At 41.7% G+C, this 13613-nt stretch overlaps 1 protein-coding gene across 2 annotated transcripts in view; it reads left to right on the top strand.

The window, feature by feature from the left end:
- Positions 1 to 608: 608 nt before the first annotated feature.
- The window catches only part of LOC128784727 (ovostatin-like), a 28836-nt gene continuing 15831 nt past the window's right edge, over positions 609 to 13613 (top strand). Inside the window, exons 1-17 of one of the 2 annotated variants that reach the window (XM_053936581.1) lie at positions 609 to 688; positions 2237 to 2420; positions 3086 to 3242; positions 4013 to 4065; positions 4554 to 4574; positions 5338 to 5506; positions 6157 to 6241; positions 6907 to 7024; positions 7644 to 7764; positions 7993 to 8102; positions 8956 to 9114; positions 9866 to 10090; positions 10303 to 10360; positions 11361 to 11506; positions 11891 to 12034; positions 12645 to 12815; positions 13397 to 13517. In XM_053936581.1, coding sequence (XP_053792556.1) covers positions 624 to 688; positions 2237 to 2420; positions 3086 to 3242; positions 4013 to 4065; positions 4554 to 4574; positions 5338 to 5506; positions 6157 to 6241; positions 6907 to 7024; positions 7644 to 7764; positions 7993 to 8102; positions 8956 to 9114; positions 9866 to 10090; positions 10303 to 10360; positions 11361 to 11506; positions 11891 to 12034; positions 12645 to 12815; positions 13397 to 13517 — 2107 coding nt within the window. In that variant the 5' untranslated portion in view covers positions 609 to 623. The remainder of the gene's footprint in view (positions 689 to 2236; positions 2421 to 3085; positions 3243 to 4012; positions 4066 to 4553; positions 4575 to 5337; positions 5507 to 6156; positions 6242 to 6906; positions 7025 to 7643; positions 7765 to 7992; positions 8103 to 8955; positions 9115 to 9865; positions 10091 to 10302; positions 10361 to 11360; positions 11507 to 11890; positions 12035 to 12644; positions 12816 to 13396; positions 13518 to 13613) is intronic. The other variant, XM_053936580.1, reaches the window with a different exon arrangement.

Below are 13613 nucleotides of genomic sequence, written 5' to 3'. Positions count from 1 at the left end.
AAGTAATGCCATCAGACTCCTTTCCCTAGAAATATGCTTGTCCTAACCTCTGGCAAAAATGGTAAACCACTAGGCAGCATCATTCCTTGCCAAATGTTAGTGTCTAATGTAAGAAATCCAGATTACCATTAGGAGTTTGCTTTAGTGCCAATTCTGAATGCAGCTGTAGCTGTATTGGTCTATTTTTACCCATCCTGGCTCCCATGCAGACATGGAAAAGCAGTGTATTATGATTATTTCTGTTGTGTGATGTGTCTACAGGACACCTTTGCAGAATAAGGAGTGGCAAATACTAACAAGTTGAAACATTAAGGAATCTTCAGCCAATGACACGATAATCAAACAGGTAAGCTTCAATGAAACAATCATATAGGCAGGAACCGGTTTGGCTTGCAATACCTCATAGAGCTATGTGAAATATGAGAGCTTTCCAAAGCTGTTGTTTGGGAGTTCAAGGAGTGTGAGAACAGACAGTAGTGAGGAAATTGAACATATGCAAATTTTATGTAAATATCTTTTGTTAGACTATGATTGAAGCCGTGGAGGAGGAGCATAATTTCAGGCCAATTTAAAAACCAGGGACAGGCTGTCAGCTTGAGATCAGTCTTTCTTCATGCACAGACATGTGGTCAAGGATTCTTTTCAGTATTCTGTCCTTGAACTGGTTTCCCATAGTGTCTTCTGAAACGTAAGTGGTCACGCAGTCTTTGTCTTTATGATAACATATTTAATTGTATTTCCCACCATCTTATTTCTTCTGGGACACTGCTATATGATAAACTGGATATTTGAGACATAGATCCTTAAATGTGTTGACTTGGAAGTAGATGACACTGAAGGATGGTTTGGAAGGGTGCTCTCCATCATGAAACTGCTGTGAAATCTAGTGTGAATGACAGAAACCTGGAACTTGAGTAGCTGAAGTGTGATGTGCATGGGTAAAGTGGCAAGGAGACTCAGGACTAGACTAACAAGTAATAATTAGGATTGATATGCATCAGCAGCACAGAGAGAGCACCGTGTATGGGGAGGTGCTTGAGGCCAGGCAGTGGCTGGGACTAAGACCATGCTGAATGGCAAACCCAGTAAAATTAGTATTCACATTAGCACTGTCAGTCTCCATGCCTTTATATAAACAGAAGATTTCAGCCACACTATTCAAAAATATACCAGCATTATAGCTTAAACCCTCTTCTCAAAAATTCTGAAGGAAAACACTAAAAAAGGCAGCTTAGCTTTGTCCAATACACTGTTAATATTAATACTTTTAATTTTGGTCTTTGAATTTCATGCAGCCTGAACTGGACAAGTGCAAATAAAAATAAAGGTAATATGAACTGGCAAAGATGTAGGAGAAAAAAAGGGAAAGGATAAAATTAGAAAGAAAGATTATGTGATTCATGTTGTGCTACAAAACCAGCTCGTGAATTCTGTCGTATGTTATTTGGAAAGAGTAGTTTGGGCAGCAAACTGCTGGACAGCAAGAGAGTTTTAGAGAAACATAGCAAATATGAAGGAATGTTTTTCAGAGGAGTACTCCAGGGAAGGAAGGCTGCCCTAATTATAGAGAAAAAAAGTATAAATAAAAAACTTCAATGGAAGAAAGAAACAAAGAAAACAAGACAGGGCGAAGCACCGAAACAGAAGCATGGAAACAGAACTCAGCATGCAGATTAGATTGAGCATTCCCTAGAATTTTCTGCAAAATGGAAAAGCAAGATCACTTCTTGTGCATGAAGTGGATTGACTCATGTCAGTTCTTATCCAGGAGATATCCAGAGAATGAGAAATTTAAAGATTGTTGCGACTGTTAACTAGTATTTTTGTCATTGGTCCCAAGAAGAAGCTAAATATTGCTCTTCCTTAAGGCAGGCTGCAGAGGTTTAAGTACACACTTAGACCATGGGAGGAAAAATGTGGCTATGCTTTAGCCACTTCAGTAATTGGAGCTGTGTAAATACCTGGAATGGAGAGGTGCAGTATCATGCTGGGTAAGACACTGCACAGAATGATGCCAGTCCCTCAGCTCAGAAAGAATTGTGAAGGATTAAAAATTGACATTTGTACTTCCTTTGCATATTATTTAAAATCCATTGAAAGAAATTGAAATCCTTCCATTGGTTTGAGCAAGCTTTGGATCATGTCTTCCTTCACACCTATGGCACTTCTGTGGTATTTTCCTTACCTGTTTGCTCTGACTTTCTGGCATGGCTGAACTTTCTGATTGGTCTTACAGCCAGTATGTGCTGCTGGTCCCATCGGTTGTGCGGAGCGACGCTCCACAGACAGCTTGTGTGCAGTTACACAACCTCAGCGAGCCTCTGTCCATGAGCATTGTCCTGGAATATGGCAGTGTCCAAAGGACTCTCTTTGAGGAACCCGTGACAGAGAATGACTTCTTCAAGTGTGGCGAGTTCAAGGTATTTTCTCTTTTAAATCTACTGAAGAGGGTGTAGTAGCTGGAAATAATTGTGATGGCAACTCTCCTTGTCAGTGAGGGAAAGAAGACAAAGTGTTTAAAATAAGATAAACTGTTGGAAAGGCTGACAAAATGGGAAAAAAAGACCTATGGATTGTAGAAGGGAGCTAGAGAAAGACTTTCCATCTCCATTCCCAGAGTGAATAGAGCAAAGCTTTAGATTGTTATCACAGTTGCATGCTCCTTATGGAACTGTTGAAGCATCAAGAAAGATGATAGGTCCCATATGGATCCCAGTTATTCCCTTTCCCATGACTCTGCAAATCTGTACACACAAGGAAAAGAGTCCCAAGGTGAGGTCTTCCAGAATGCATCAGGAGAAAGCACTTCAGAATTAAATCTATATGGCTGTGGCAACCTGCATGTAAGCGGGGAAATGCATAGGACAGAACACAGCTTCAAATCTTATTACCTGATGACAGATTATGGGCCTTCCACAGCAGAAATTCCCAGAAATTATCTCACTGACAAAGGTGGGGCTTCTCATGACTTTCCATAAGCTGTTTATGACTCAACTGACAGTATCCTACTCTAAAACCCTGGGCATCAGGGAACCTCAGCATGTCTCATTTACCACTTTTCCTCTGGGGTTTTGCTCCTCTCCAGGTTCCTCCTGCTACTTCTGATGCCCTGGCATTCATTTCCTTCTCAGCCAAAGGTGCCACAGTCGACTTAGCTGAGAGAAGATCAGTGGCAATTCAGAATGTGGATGGTGCTGTCTTCGTCCAGACAGACAAACCCCTCTACAAGCCAGGACAAACAGGTGGATGAAGGGTTTGAGTCAGCCAGAAAAGTGAGAAATTGAGTGAAAGGGTGGGTCAAGGATGACAGAAACTTACTCTTGTGGAATAAAAATCTCATCTGAGCTTGAGATCATCAAAGTTATTGAAAAATAGAACCAATTCACAACAGTGCAACAAAGTAGAATTTATGTGTTTGTACTCAGTTAATTGCCTTTACAGGATCTCAGGTTCTGTCAGGTTTACTTGAGGAGAGTCACATAAAAAGTATCCTTAAAAATACAGAAAATAATAGGTTAAGTTTGGAGCTAATAAAGTTAATATAAAAATGAAGCAAGCACCTCATTTCCTGTCAACAACTCTTTCTCCTTAACTGTTGATCTATTTCAAAGTGCTGATTCCATCACAATATTTAAATGACAGTACTAGCTGTGGTGGAGTTAGCTATCTCTTCAGAATAATTATACTTTAGTCCAAGTGGGTAATAATTAAAGATATTTCAGCTGACATTAATTTTGGTTTTCTTTTTTGACTGGCTAAGATAATCCTTTCATGTTCTCTGGGCACTCTTTAGTTTTCCGACAAAGCCTGGTCAAAGCTGTGTATTGGAAATGATTTATCACTGCTAATGAAATAAATGATAGAGGCATCTGCATGTGACACTTGGAGATCTGACACTTGGTGCCAGGTTGATGGTTGGGCTAGACAGTCCTTGAGGTTTCTTCCAACCTTTGATTCTGTAATCCTTTTTTGTCCTGTGGTGTTTTTTTTGTTTTGTTTTTTTTTTTTTCAGTGATGTTTCGTGTGGTCACTTTAGACACCCAGTTCAGACCAGTTCAGGAGATGGTAAGTGTGAGTGGTAGTCAAAATTTTTCAAGTACCCTCTTAAGGTACCTCTTCACTGACACTCTCTCACTTAGATATTGAATAAGAAGGGCCTGGAATAGGCTTCCTGGTATTATTTATATTTTGTATTTTTTGTATTTTGTACATTTCCTGTAACTCCTTACCTTTGCACTCCATTATTTCCCTGCCATTGTAGAGGGCAAGGCTCTGAAAGCACTTGTGGAAATCGCTCACAGCACACAGATTTTGTAGTCACAGATATGTAGAAAAAGACTGGATATTTTTGCAGAAAAAAATCATAAACAGAATATCCTCTTAAAAATTATCTTTTTAATTACAGACATGAGTTGTAAACTGTTTCCCTGGCCCAGTCTTTCTATCCAGAAAAAGCTGTTCACAGTTTTCCTTATGTTCTAGTGTTTATCAACCTCCACTGTTAGATTTCCATTTTGATAATTTTTTTTCTCTCCCTTTATTTCCTCCTCCAGTATCCCAGAATCATCATTGAGGTAAGAGATACAACATGAAATTAAAGCACAAGTTCCTTTGGAAAGACTGTACATCATCATTTCCCATAGAGTCAACAGATGAGGGAGACTCATCCAGAGCACACCATTTAAAGCCAATGGATTTTGGGTTGAACAGTGGCAATATCCTCTACCAGCACCAGAGGAGAAGAAATCAGCACAACTGGAGCTGTTAGTCAGAGGTGGTGTGGGGCTGCTGCTCCGCCTTTCATTAGAGTTCAAACAGGGGTGTTCTGTCCAGGCTTACCTTGGGAGGACTACAGCAAATAACTGGTGAAATAGCCTCATTCTCATACACAGGCGTAAGAATAGTGACTTTCTGAAATGCCATGTTCTCATGGGGATGGGCTAACAATGAATCATCTTCTACCACATTTCACATCGCTAAATCTCCAAGCACTTTCTGAGAGGCCAGCATAATATTCCTGCTTTACAAAGGCAGTTGAGTCAGAAAGATTGATGCTACGAGTGTTCTAGATAGGAAGCTTGTGTCCCATATGCAACCTATGTCCCACTCAGGAGCTGTTTCTGAATGATCTGAGGCCATCTGTCAGTGTAGCTAATTCCCAGTTCAACGTAAACTTAGGTTTGTTAAATCCACAAGCAGAGATGGAAAGTCAGAGCACATGTCATCAACCCCAAAGCACTCTTAGCCTGTGACTCATTTAGCCAATATGTTAGAAGACAGGCCTTGAAAGAAGGCAAGAAGTGGTGATAAAGGTTTTGCTACATCTCTTTCTTCCAGGATCCAGAGCAAAACAAGATCTTCCAGTGGCTGGAGGTGACATCGAAGCACGGAATCGTCCAGCTCTCCTTTCCACTAATCCCAGAGCCTATTCTGGGGTCCTACCAAATTACCGTGGAGACAAAGTCAGGTGAAAAAGAGTACCAGTCCTTCAGAGTGGAGGAATATGGTAAGTAAAGTCTCATAAACTACCCTGTGCTAGCAGTGAGGCTCTGCCTAAGTCAGAGAAAAGCTACTAATGCAGAGTTTAAGTCCTTTGAATTCTCCATATCATGCCTGGAAAAGAAAGACATGGAGAGAGCTGGGTGGACTGGTGCATGAGAAACAGGCTTTTCCCAGCTATGTTGTCATTATTGCTGGTGACCTGGGATAAAAGATAAGTTGATGATAGGTGGTGTCAGCAATCTATTTGATTTTGTTATTTCACTTAATCTGTTGCCTTTCTCCTTCACTGCAACTGGATTGCATAATAACTTGTTCTCCAGGGCTTAACTAGTTTGAGACATTGGCATTACTCATTTTTCTGTAAGAAAAGAGATTAAAGTGATTTTACCATGGGTTTTGCTGTGACTGTTATAGTTATTAGTATGATTATTATTTAATTTTACAGAAGTTACTCATCTTACCATGATAGGTTATTTTTTCTATTGTAATATACTACAGTCAGTTCCTAGTTAGGTGGTTCTTTAATCCATTTCCTCTCCCTTGTTAGTGAAAATGATTTTGACAACTGTTTTTTTTTACTGTCTTACACACACACACACACACCTGTGTATGGCATGCAATTGTTGATCAGTCATATTCACCTTACATTCTCAGTGCTGCCAAAATTTGAAGCGACAACCAGTGGGCCAAAGACGATTTCTTTCTTCGATGAAGAAGTCAGGGTGAATGTTTGTGCTTCGTAAGTATCAGAGCTGAAGACAGCACGATTGTGCCCAATGAATGGGATAGGCGTTGGATGGTGGGCTCTGCTGGGAAGCAGAGATCCTGCTGCTAGCTCAGAATGTGGCTTAGAGAAATTCCTTTAGCTATGACTTTCATGATATAAAATAGGATAACTCTTCTCCTGCATAGCAGAATTAAAATCAGGAGAGTTTGTGTGTATCCAAATGAAGCACTTCCTACTTGCTAGCTGTCATGTTTTGTTATCTCAGAAAATGAGCGTCTATCATTAAAATTACTGGCTGTGGTGCTGCCAAAGTGTGGAGTGGCAGGAGCTAAAAGGGTGAATAGGGTCAATATGTTCTGCCTTGTGTAAGGTGCCAATGAGAAAAAGCTGCAGGGAATGATATCCTGAGTCCAGCACTGCTTTCCAGCTTCAGACCTTAAAGAATGATTGCACCAAAACTATGGTGAAGCAGGTTTTTTTTTTTTTAACAAAATGGCAGAAACAGCCAAAAAAATAGAAGGAAATTCTACTAGGGCTGACTGATTGTAATTCCCAACTGCTCTTCTGTCTGTACTGTGGATACTGCAGAGGGATTTAGAGTCTGCATTGCTCTGCAACTTTTGCAGGTCTCATGTTAAATCCACATGATTGAATTCTCATATTTCTTCCTCTCCTAGGTACACTTATGGCCAGCCAGTGCAAGGGAATGTCCAAATTAATGTGTGTCAGCAGCGCTTTTATAGTCCACTGTGTGTACAAAACCGGAAAAAAACCTGTGAAGCTGTCACTGGACTGGTATGATACATAACAAGTCCTGTCTTCCCTGTCAGCTTTACTACCCAACATGTAGCACAGTATTCAGTGGCCGCATTAATTTCCAAGGGAACACCAGAGAAACAATCTCCGTGGTGCGGTTTTTCTCACTATCTCACAGGCAATGCTGAAAGACCTCACTAAAAGATTTATTTTCCCTCAGAAAGAATCAGTAGGAAGGAGGGAAGCATATGAAACTGTAAATTTGTAATAATTTCTGAAACACTGGGGCAGTGTTCATACCAAATCTAATCAGCAGAACTCTGCTGGGAGTCTTTGAGGACACAATATTAAATGAATGATTAATTTGTCCACTAGCTCAGACTCAATGTGCTGTGGTCATGGAGCAAAAGTATCATGCAAGATGGGTTTAAGAAGGAGCATGAGCATAGAGAAGACTAGAGGGGATAAGGAGAGAAGTTTCCAGGTGCTAGAGTAAATAATATTGAAACAGTCCTCTGGGATGGGAGCTGGGGAGCAAGAAATGTAAGGTAGGCAGGGAGCTCTTCAGAGATGCACTAATACTATACTAATACATAATGAGAAGCAATTTTGAAAACCTTGAGAAAAATGGGTTTTCCCCTTTGTACTGCTGTTTCAGCTGGGAAAGGATGGCTGCCTCAACACTGTCATCTCCATCAAAAAATTCCAGCTTTACCGCAGCTATGCCATGATGTATGCAAGCCTCAACATAGAAAGCATCGTCACTGAAAATGGGACAGGTAACATCAAGTGGATATTGGGAGTAACTGATTAAAGCTAATGCATGGATCTTCCTGAGAGGAATCCCCTGGATCGCCATCTGTGTGGCAAACAGGCAGCAATTATGGTTTTCTTTGCGTAGCTCTCCCTCCAGAGCATCACCACTCCATACAGTTTATCAAAAGGAACAGCTTTCTGCCCGTGTCTGATTTCTGTTTCCCCTCCTTTGTACTGGCTGTGTCTCACAGGTATCCAGATGAAGGCCTATGACTATGTTTCAGTCAACCAAGGAAATGACCAAGTGCTGTTCAGGAATATGGATTCCTATTACAAGAGGGGAATTCCTTACCATGGTGAGGTAGGTACATGAGAGAATATATTTAGACCCAAACTCCCTGAGGTCCAGCACGATGATCTCCATGTTGCCCCATTTTTAGCTGTCACCTGAATGTTCTGTCAACTTCCCAAGATAATGCTGCATAACACTGACTGTATAGTTCTCTTGATACTCCTAGAGAAAAAAAGAAAATTGTATCACGCTTGGTGTGTCAGGGTCTCTTGTCTGCTATAGTCAGAGGATGCCTAAAAAGTGAGTAAGTGGAAGGTCATATGAGTGGGGAAGAGGAGTTTTCAAGAAAATTCTTCAGAAATGGTTATTATGCATAAACTAAAGGTAGAATTCACCCTGTGTTGCATCACGCAATCCTAAGGATGTTTACTTACAGCAGTATAGATGTTGGAGCACGTTCCTACTTCTTAGCAACCTACACATGCAGGATAAACCAGGCAAAAAAAGGATGATGACCTGTACAGCATCATCCTGATGGGCAATGGAGACTGTGGGTGTGCACAGACGTGTAGGAGTTAAAAGGTTCTACTGAGCTCCACAGGCTGCTTGTGGCCATGAAGTCATCTGGTTGTTTTAGGTGTGTTAATCAATGTTCTTCAATAAATATTTCTCCTCCCTTTGTGACACATAGCTTATTCTGCACTGATGGGAATTTCCCACTGATGGGAATTTTCCTGTCACAGAACTCCTGCTCCCTGAAAATATTGAGAAGCATATGCCTCTTCAATACATTTCACTCTTGATTTCTACTCCCTGCAACTGTCCTCAGTGTTCAAGTGACCATCGTCTAGTAAACAGAGCTTTTCTTTTGTTGTTATTCTTTGTTTTGTTTCTGAATCCCTTGGGTATTCATTATGTTCAGATCACTGTGACAAACATGGGTGGTGAACCTGTTGCCAACAGCACCGTCCTGCTGGAGCTCAATGGAGATTATCTGGCCAACTATACCACGGACAAAAATGGCATTGCTGCTTTTTCTATTGACACATCCAACTTCTTCGATCCCAGTTTGAAGCTGACAGTAAGTAAACACAGGCTACAATATAATTCATGGATAAATACTTCATAGGAGAGAGGGTTTAGAAGGAATACCTGCAAACTCTGTGAAAATGGTATAAGAAAACACCAGTGCCTGAGAAGAGGCACACTGCACCCCAGCTGTGGTTTTGGGTTGTAGTGATCTTCAGTCCCTCCCTGCTTTTCCCTCCCCTTTAGAAGCTCTTTCTGCATTCATCTTCCTTCTCTTTATTCTGTCTGTTAGGGGACCTTCCTCAGAGACTGCACTGCCTTCCCCATCTAGCCTTAGTGCATGCCAGCACCTTTCACTGCTGCTGACTGCTTCCCTGCATGTCTGCTGGCACAAACTCATGCCTGTTGTCATCACATGGTCTTCTTGTATTGTCATGCCTTTATTCTGGTTTGATGGAAAGAGCTGAGAAAAAGTGTGTCGTTTAGAACAATACCATTCTAATTCAGTGTAATTCCCAGCAGTGTATGCAACTGGTCCTAAGCCTGAAAAAAACCTGAAATAACCCCCCTATTGCAACATGCCACAGGCATCTGGTTGCCTAAAGGTGTCCAGAAGGCTGCTTACTCTTCATTAATAAAACACAAATTTTTCACACCAGTTCTTGCTCATGGCTTAAACAGCCTCACAAAATCACTTTCCCAACAGAATATTTTACAGAAAAGAAGCCTTTGCCTCTCACCTGCCTTGCATTTTCTTTTTTTTCACACTGTTGACTCCACGTGTATGGTTTTCCATTTCATAGGTCAAACAGGCACCAGATGAATGTGCAGACTTTATCTGGGGGATTGATAACGAGCCCAAAGCCTCGTTCCTTGTCCGGCGTTTCTACTCACGGACCAACAGCTTTCTGAAAATTGAGCCAGTGACAGAGGAGCTCAGCTGTGGCCAGCAGAGAACAATCAATGTTCACTATGTCCTGAACAGAGAAGGCTACAGCAACACCACACACACAAACTTCTACTATGTAGTAAGTCCTCCTGTTACATCTAAAACACCTTTTTTTCACCTTCTCTCAAACACCCTATAAGGTAGAAATCTTGCCACAAGACAGTGGCTATGGATCATGGCTCAACCTGATGGCTTTCAAGGCTTCTCAGAACAAAACTCAAAATCAATGATTTCATGGTGGAAGGGAGAAGATGCTTTTGGTCCCCTTTAATGAGATTTTTCTGTGCCCAGGTGATGACACAAGGAAAAATTACTCTCAGTGGCCAGAAGCAAGTCAGCATTACTGGTGGTAAGTTCTAGATCATATTACTACTCATACTGCAAGTGATGAAAGCAGAGAACTGTGGCTAAATCAGGTACTAGTTCCTAAATCCCATAACCTCTTACTGCTCACAGAATCATTTTCTTTTGCTGCAGCATCTAGCCAACCCCCCATATCATCATCAATTTTATCTTGTTAATAGAAAGATATTTTGTTGTGATCAAACACATGGAATGCAATCTTCATCTGTTTTATTGTTTTATTTTATAATGCCAAGAAGTATTTATGGTCTCACAGTTATTGTGTGACATCCTAGTCTTCACCAAATAAAATAATAAAACATTTTAAGGTTTGGAACAATAGGTGTCCCATTTGAAAGGGATATTTAGCAGGCAGCTCTTGAAATTCATTGCCCTTTCAGAAGTCTCCAAATACCCACAAATGACAGTGATCCTGACTTTCATTCTTTCATTGTTAAAAAACAGTTTTCTTGCAGAACCTGGTCTATTTGCCCACTGCAGGAGGTGGCTTAATTAAGCCTCTCTCCCTATATAGGACTTGTTTCATATTTACCATCTTTGGTCTTAAGCTTAATTCCTGTCCATGTACTTGTAGTTTTCATCCATGTAGAGAAGAATTTATTATTTCTTAATGTTAAGAGAACTCTCCTTTAACTCTGGATATTGCTCTATTTCATCTGGTGTAGGAGGTTCTAGTTTTGAGACCCAAAGGCAAAGTAATGTTCTCCTCATAGCAATTGTGCACAGATTTCCATGTTTAACTTCTTCCCAGCATAGACCTCTCTCTGCAAAGCACCCTGGTCTCAGCATCCTCCTGTTTGTCTCTGTTATCTTCCTGATGGGAGCTGTCCCTCAGCCTCTGAGAGATAAGTCTTCCAATGTCTGATTCCCTGGGTGTTAAAGGTGCTTATAGGTTATGAATAAATATCTGTTCCTTCCACCAAGGCTGAGATTTGTGTAAGCTCTTTTGCTGGCTTGTCCTTTCCTGACCCATGTTCGTTCCACAGCTTCCAGAGGTACATTCTCCATCACACTGACTGTCACTGAGAAGCTTGCCCCCAGCGCCAGACTGCTGCTCTACACGGTGCATCCTCAGGGAGAGATAGTGGCTGACAGCTCCAGGATACACAGTAATATATGCTTCAAAAACAAGGTGGAAACCTTTACTTTCTTATTACGGGGTATTGTCAGGGTTTGCTGAAAAATGGTCAGGAAATTATCTCATCAAGAGCCCTGCACTGGGGATGGCATTTAGGAATGGAAAAGGTGCAGGTATGTCTGGGATCATGAGAAGCCGTCCCTGGATTTGGCACATACGGTTCAGGCTCAGACAAAACTATCCCCACAGAGGAGAGAGAAGGGTGCCTAGAGGGTTATGTGAATTTTTACAAACTGATCCAGAAGGGCCATCTAGCGGACAAAGAGGCGCTTTGCCCTACAGAGAATGGTGAGCGCCGACGAAAGGGAGATTTAGATCTCTGTGCCAATCCGATTCACCTAATTTCCGTGGGGTTGTCCTGGATTTTCTGATTTCCAGGTCCAGCTCAAGTTCTCTGAGAAGCAGGGTCTCCCGGGCTCTAAAGTTGGACTCCACCTGGAAGCTGCTGCCAACTCCTACTGTGCCCTGAAAGCAATTCAGAGCGTCCTTCTTCACTCTGGGCAAGAATTATCTGCTGAGAGTGTAAGTCACATCTCCAGCCCTGTTTTCTTTTGAGCTAGGAACAATCTAGTTCCCACCTGTGATGTCTCTGCTGCTGACTGTATTTTTATTTTCTCTTTGGAAACAGACATCTGTGAGTAAAGGAAGGTCTAAGGCAATTGTACGCTTCAAAGACAGAAATTGATAGCACAGCACTGCTTTGGGGAACCATGACAGTGTAACATGTATCCCAAAAAAATGCCTTATGTAAATCCTTGACAACACATTTCACATTTCCTCACTGTGGAGTGATTATGTCAAAATTGCATTTTTACAGCTCAGATAGGCCTTGGGCCCAGAACAAAAGCTGTAGATGACAGCTAGTGTCTTCTAACACTCATCTCCTCTTTGCTTAACTCAAGAGTGTATCTCCATGCCTTCTGCTCAAGTTCACTCCACAAAACCATTGTGGCTTAGAACGAGGAGGCTACAGCTCAGTCCAAATTGCTTGTTCATCTCTAAGTAGGCATCACTAGTTAAGCCCACCAAAGTCTACAGGATTGCTCAGGGACCACCGTATGCTTTGAGTATCTGTGATTTTGCACCTGCCTGAGACCTTCCTTGTGCTTAAACTACTCACTCTCATCTCCAGGTGTACTACCAGCTTGGTAGGGGTGATTTGTATGGCTATTACTACAATGGGCTCAACCTGGAAGATGACAGGCCACAGGAGTGTACCCCATCCAAAACCATCTTTTCTGGTGGCTTGTACTTTGAACCGGTGAATGTCAGTCGTGATGGAGATGTCTACAGGATTTTCAGGGTATGTGTGGGAGGCTATTTAAGTGGGAGAGATTCCAGAAGAATTCATCAGCATTAGCACTGAACTTTCTCAGGTGGTGGTTCTTACTGCTGAGAAAAGGCAGCTGATGCCTGAAACTGCCTAAAGCCTCCGATCACCCTATTTCTGCCTTTTTTTTCCCCTCATCACTTACTCAGGAGCTCTGAAAATCACTGCTAGAAAATCACTGGGTTACTGTCCATGGTTCAGTAGACATTTCCTAAGCAGGACCATGGCCTTGGCTCATGACTCCAGGCATTTCTTGTAAAGATCTGTGTCTGTGATGCAGGCCACTTGGTTCCTATACACTGGACTCCACTGGCCCTGTACCCTAAGGCATAAGGCCAACATCAGACTCATCATTGCTGCTCTTTGCAGAACACGAGGTGTCACTGCTCCATAAGAAATACACAGAGGCTGGAGAGGCAGAGCTGTAACGTTCAAGGCTGAAAAAACAGGATAAATTGGGATGAGAGAGGGGAGAAATGAGGAATGATAATCAGTGATATGCACTGGCAGCTAGTGAATGTCCTGAGTGATTTGATAGATTCTTTCACATTTAGGATATGGGTCTGAAAGTGTTCACCAACTCTGTGCTACGGAAACCAATTCTGTGCAATGAAGAGAGATCAGACACAGAAAATTACCCTTCTCATTATTATGACGCCAATCTCAAGGCTGCAGGTAAAAAGAAGGTTCATTCTGTATCTCCAGTCTCAGTCTACCTGGTCTTTTAAACTGTTGCCGGTATAAAATAACAGCCAGTGTAGTGAGGGGGTT

The sequence above is a fragment of the Vidua chalybeata genome, chromosome 2 (assembly GCF_026979565.1).
Source record: "Vidua chalybeata isolate OUT-0048 chromosome 2, bVidCha1 merged haplotype, whole genome shotgun sequence".
Lineage (NCBI taxonomy): Eukaryota > Metazoa > Chordata > Aves > Passeriformes > Viduidae > Vidua > Vidua chalybeata.
The sequence above is the reverse complement of the archived record's forward strand: the minus strand, read 5'-3'. Positions and strand labels throughout refer to the sequence as shown.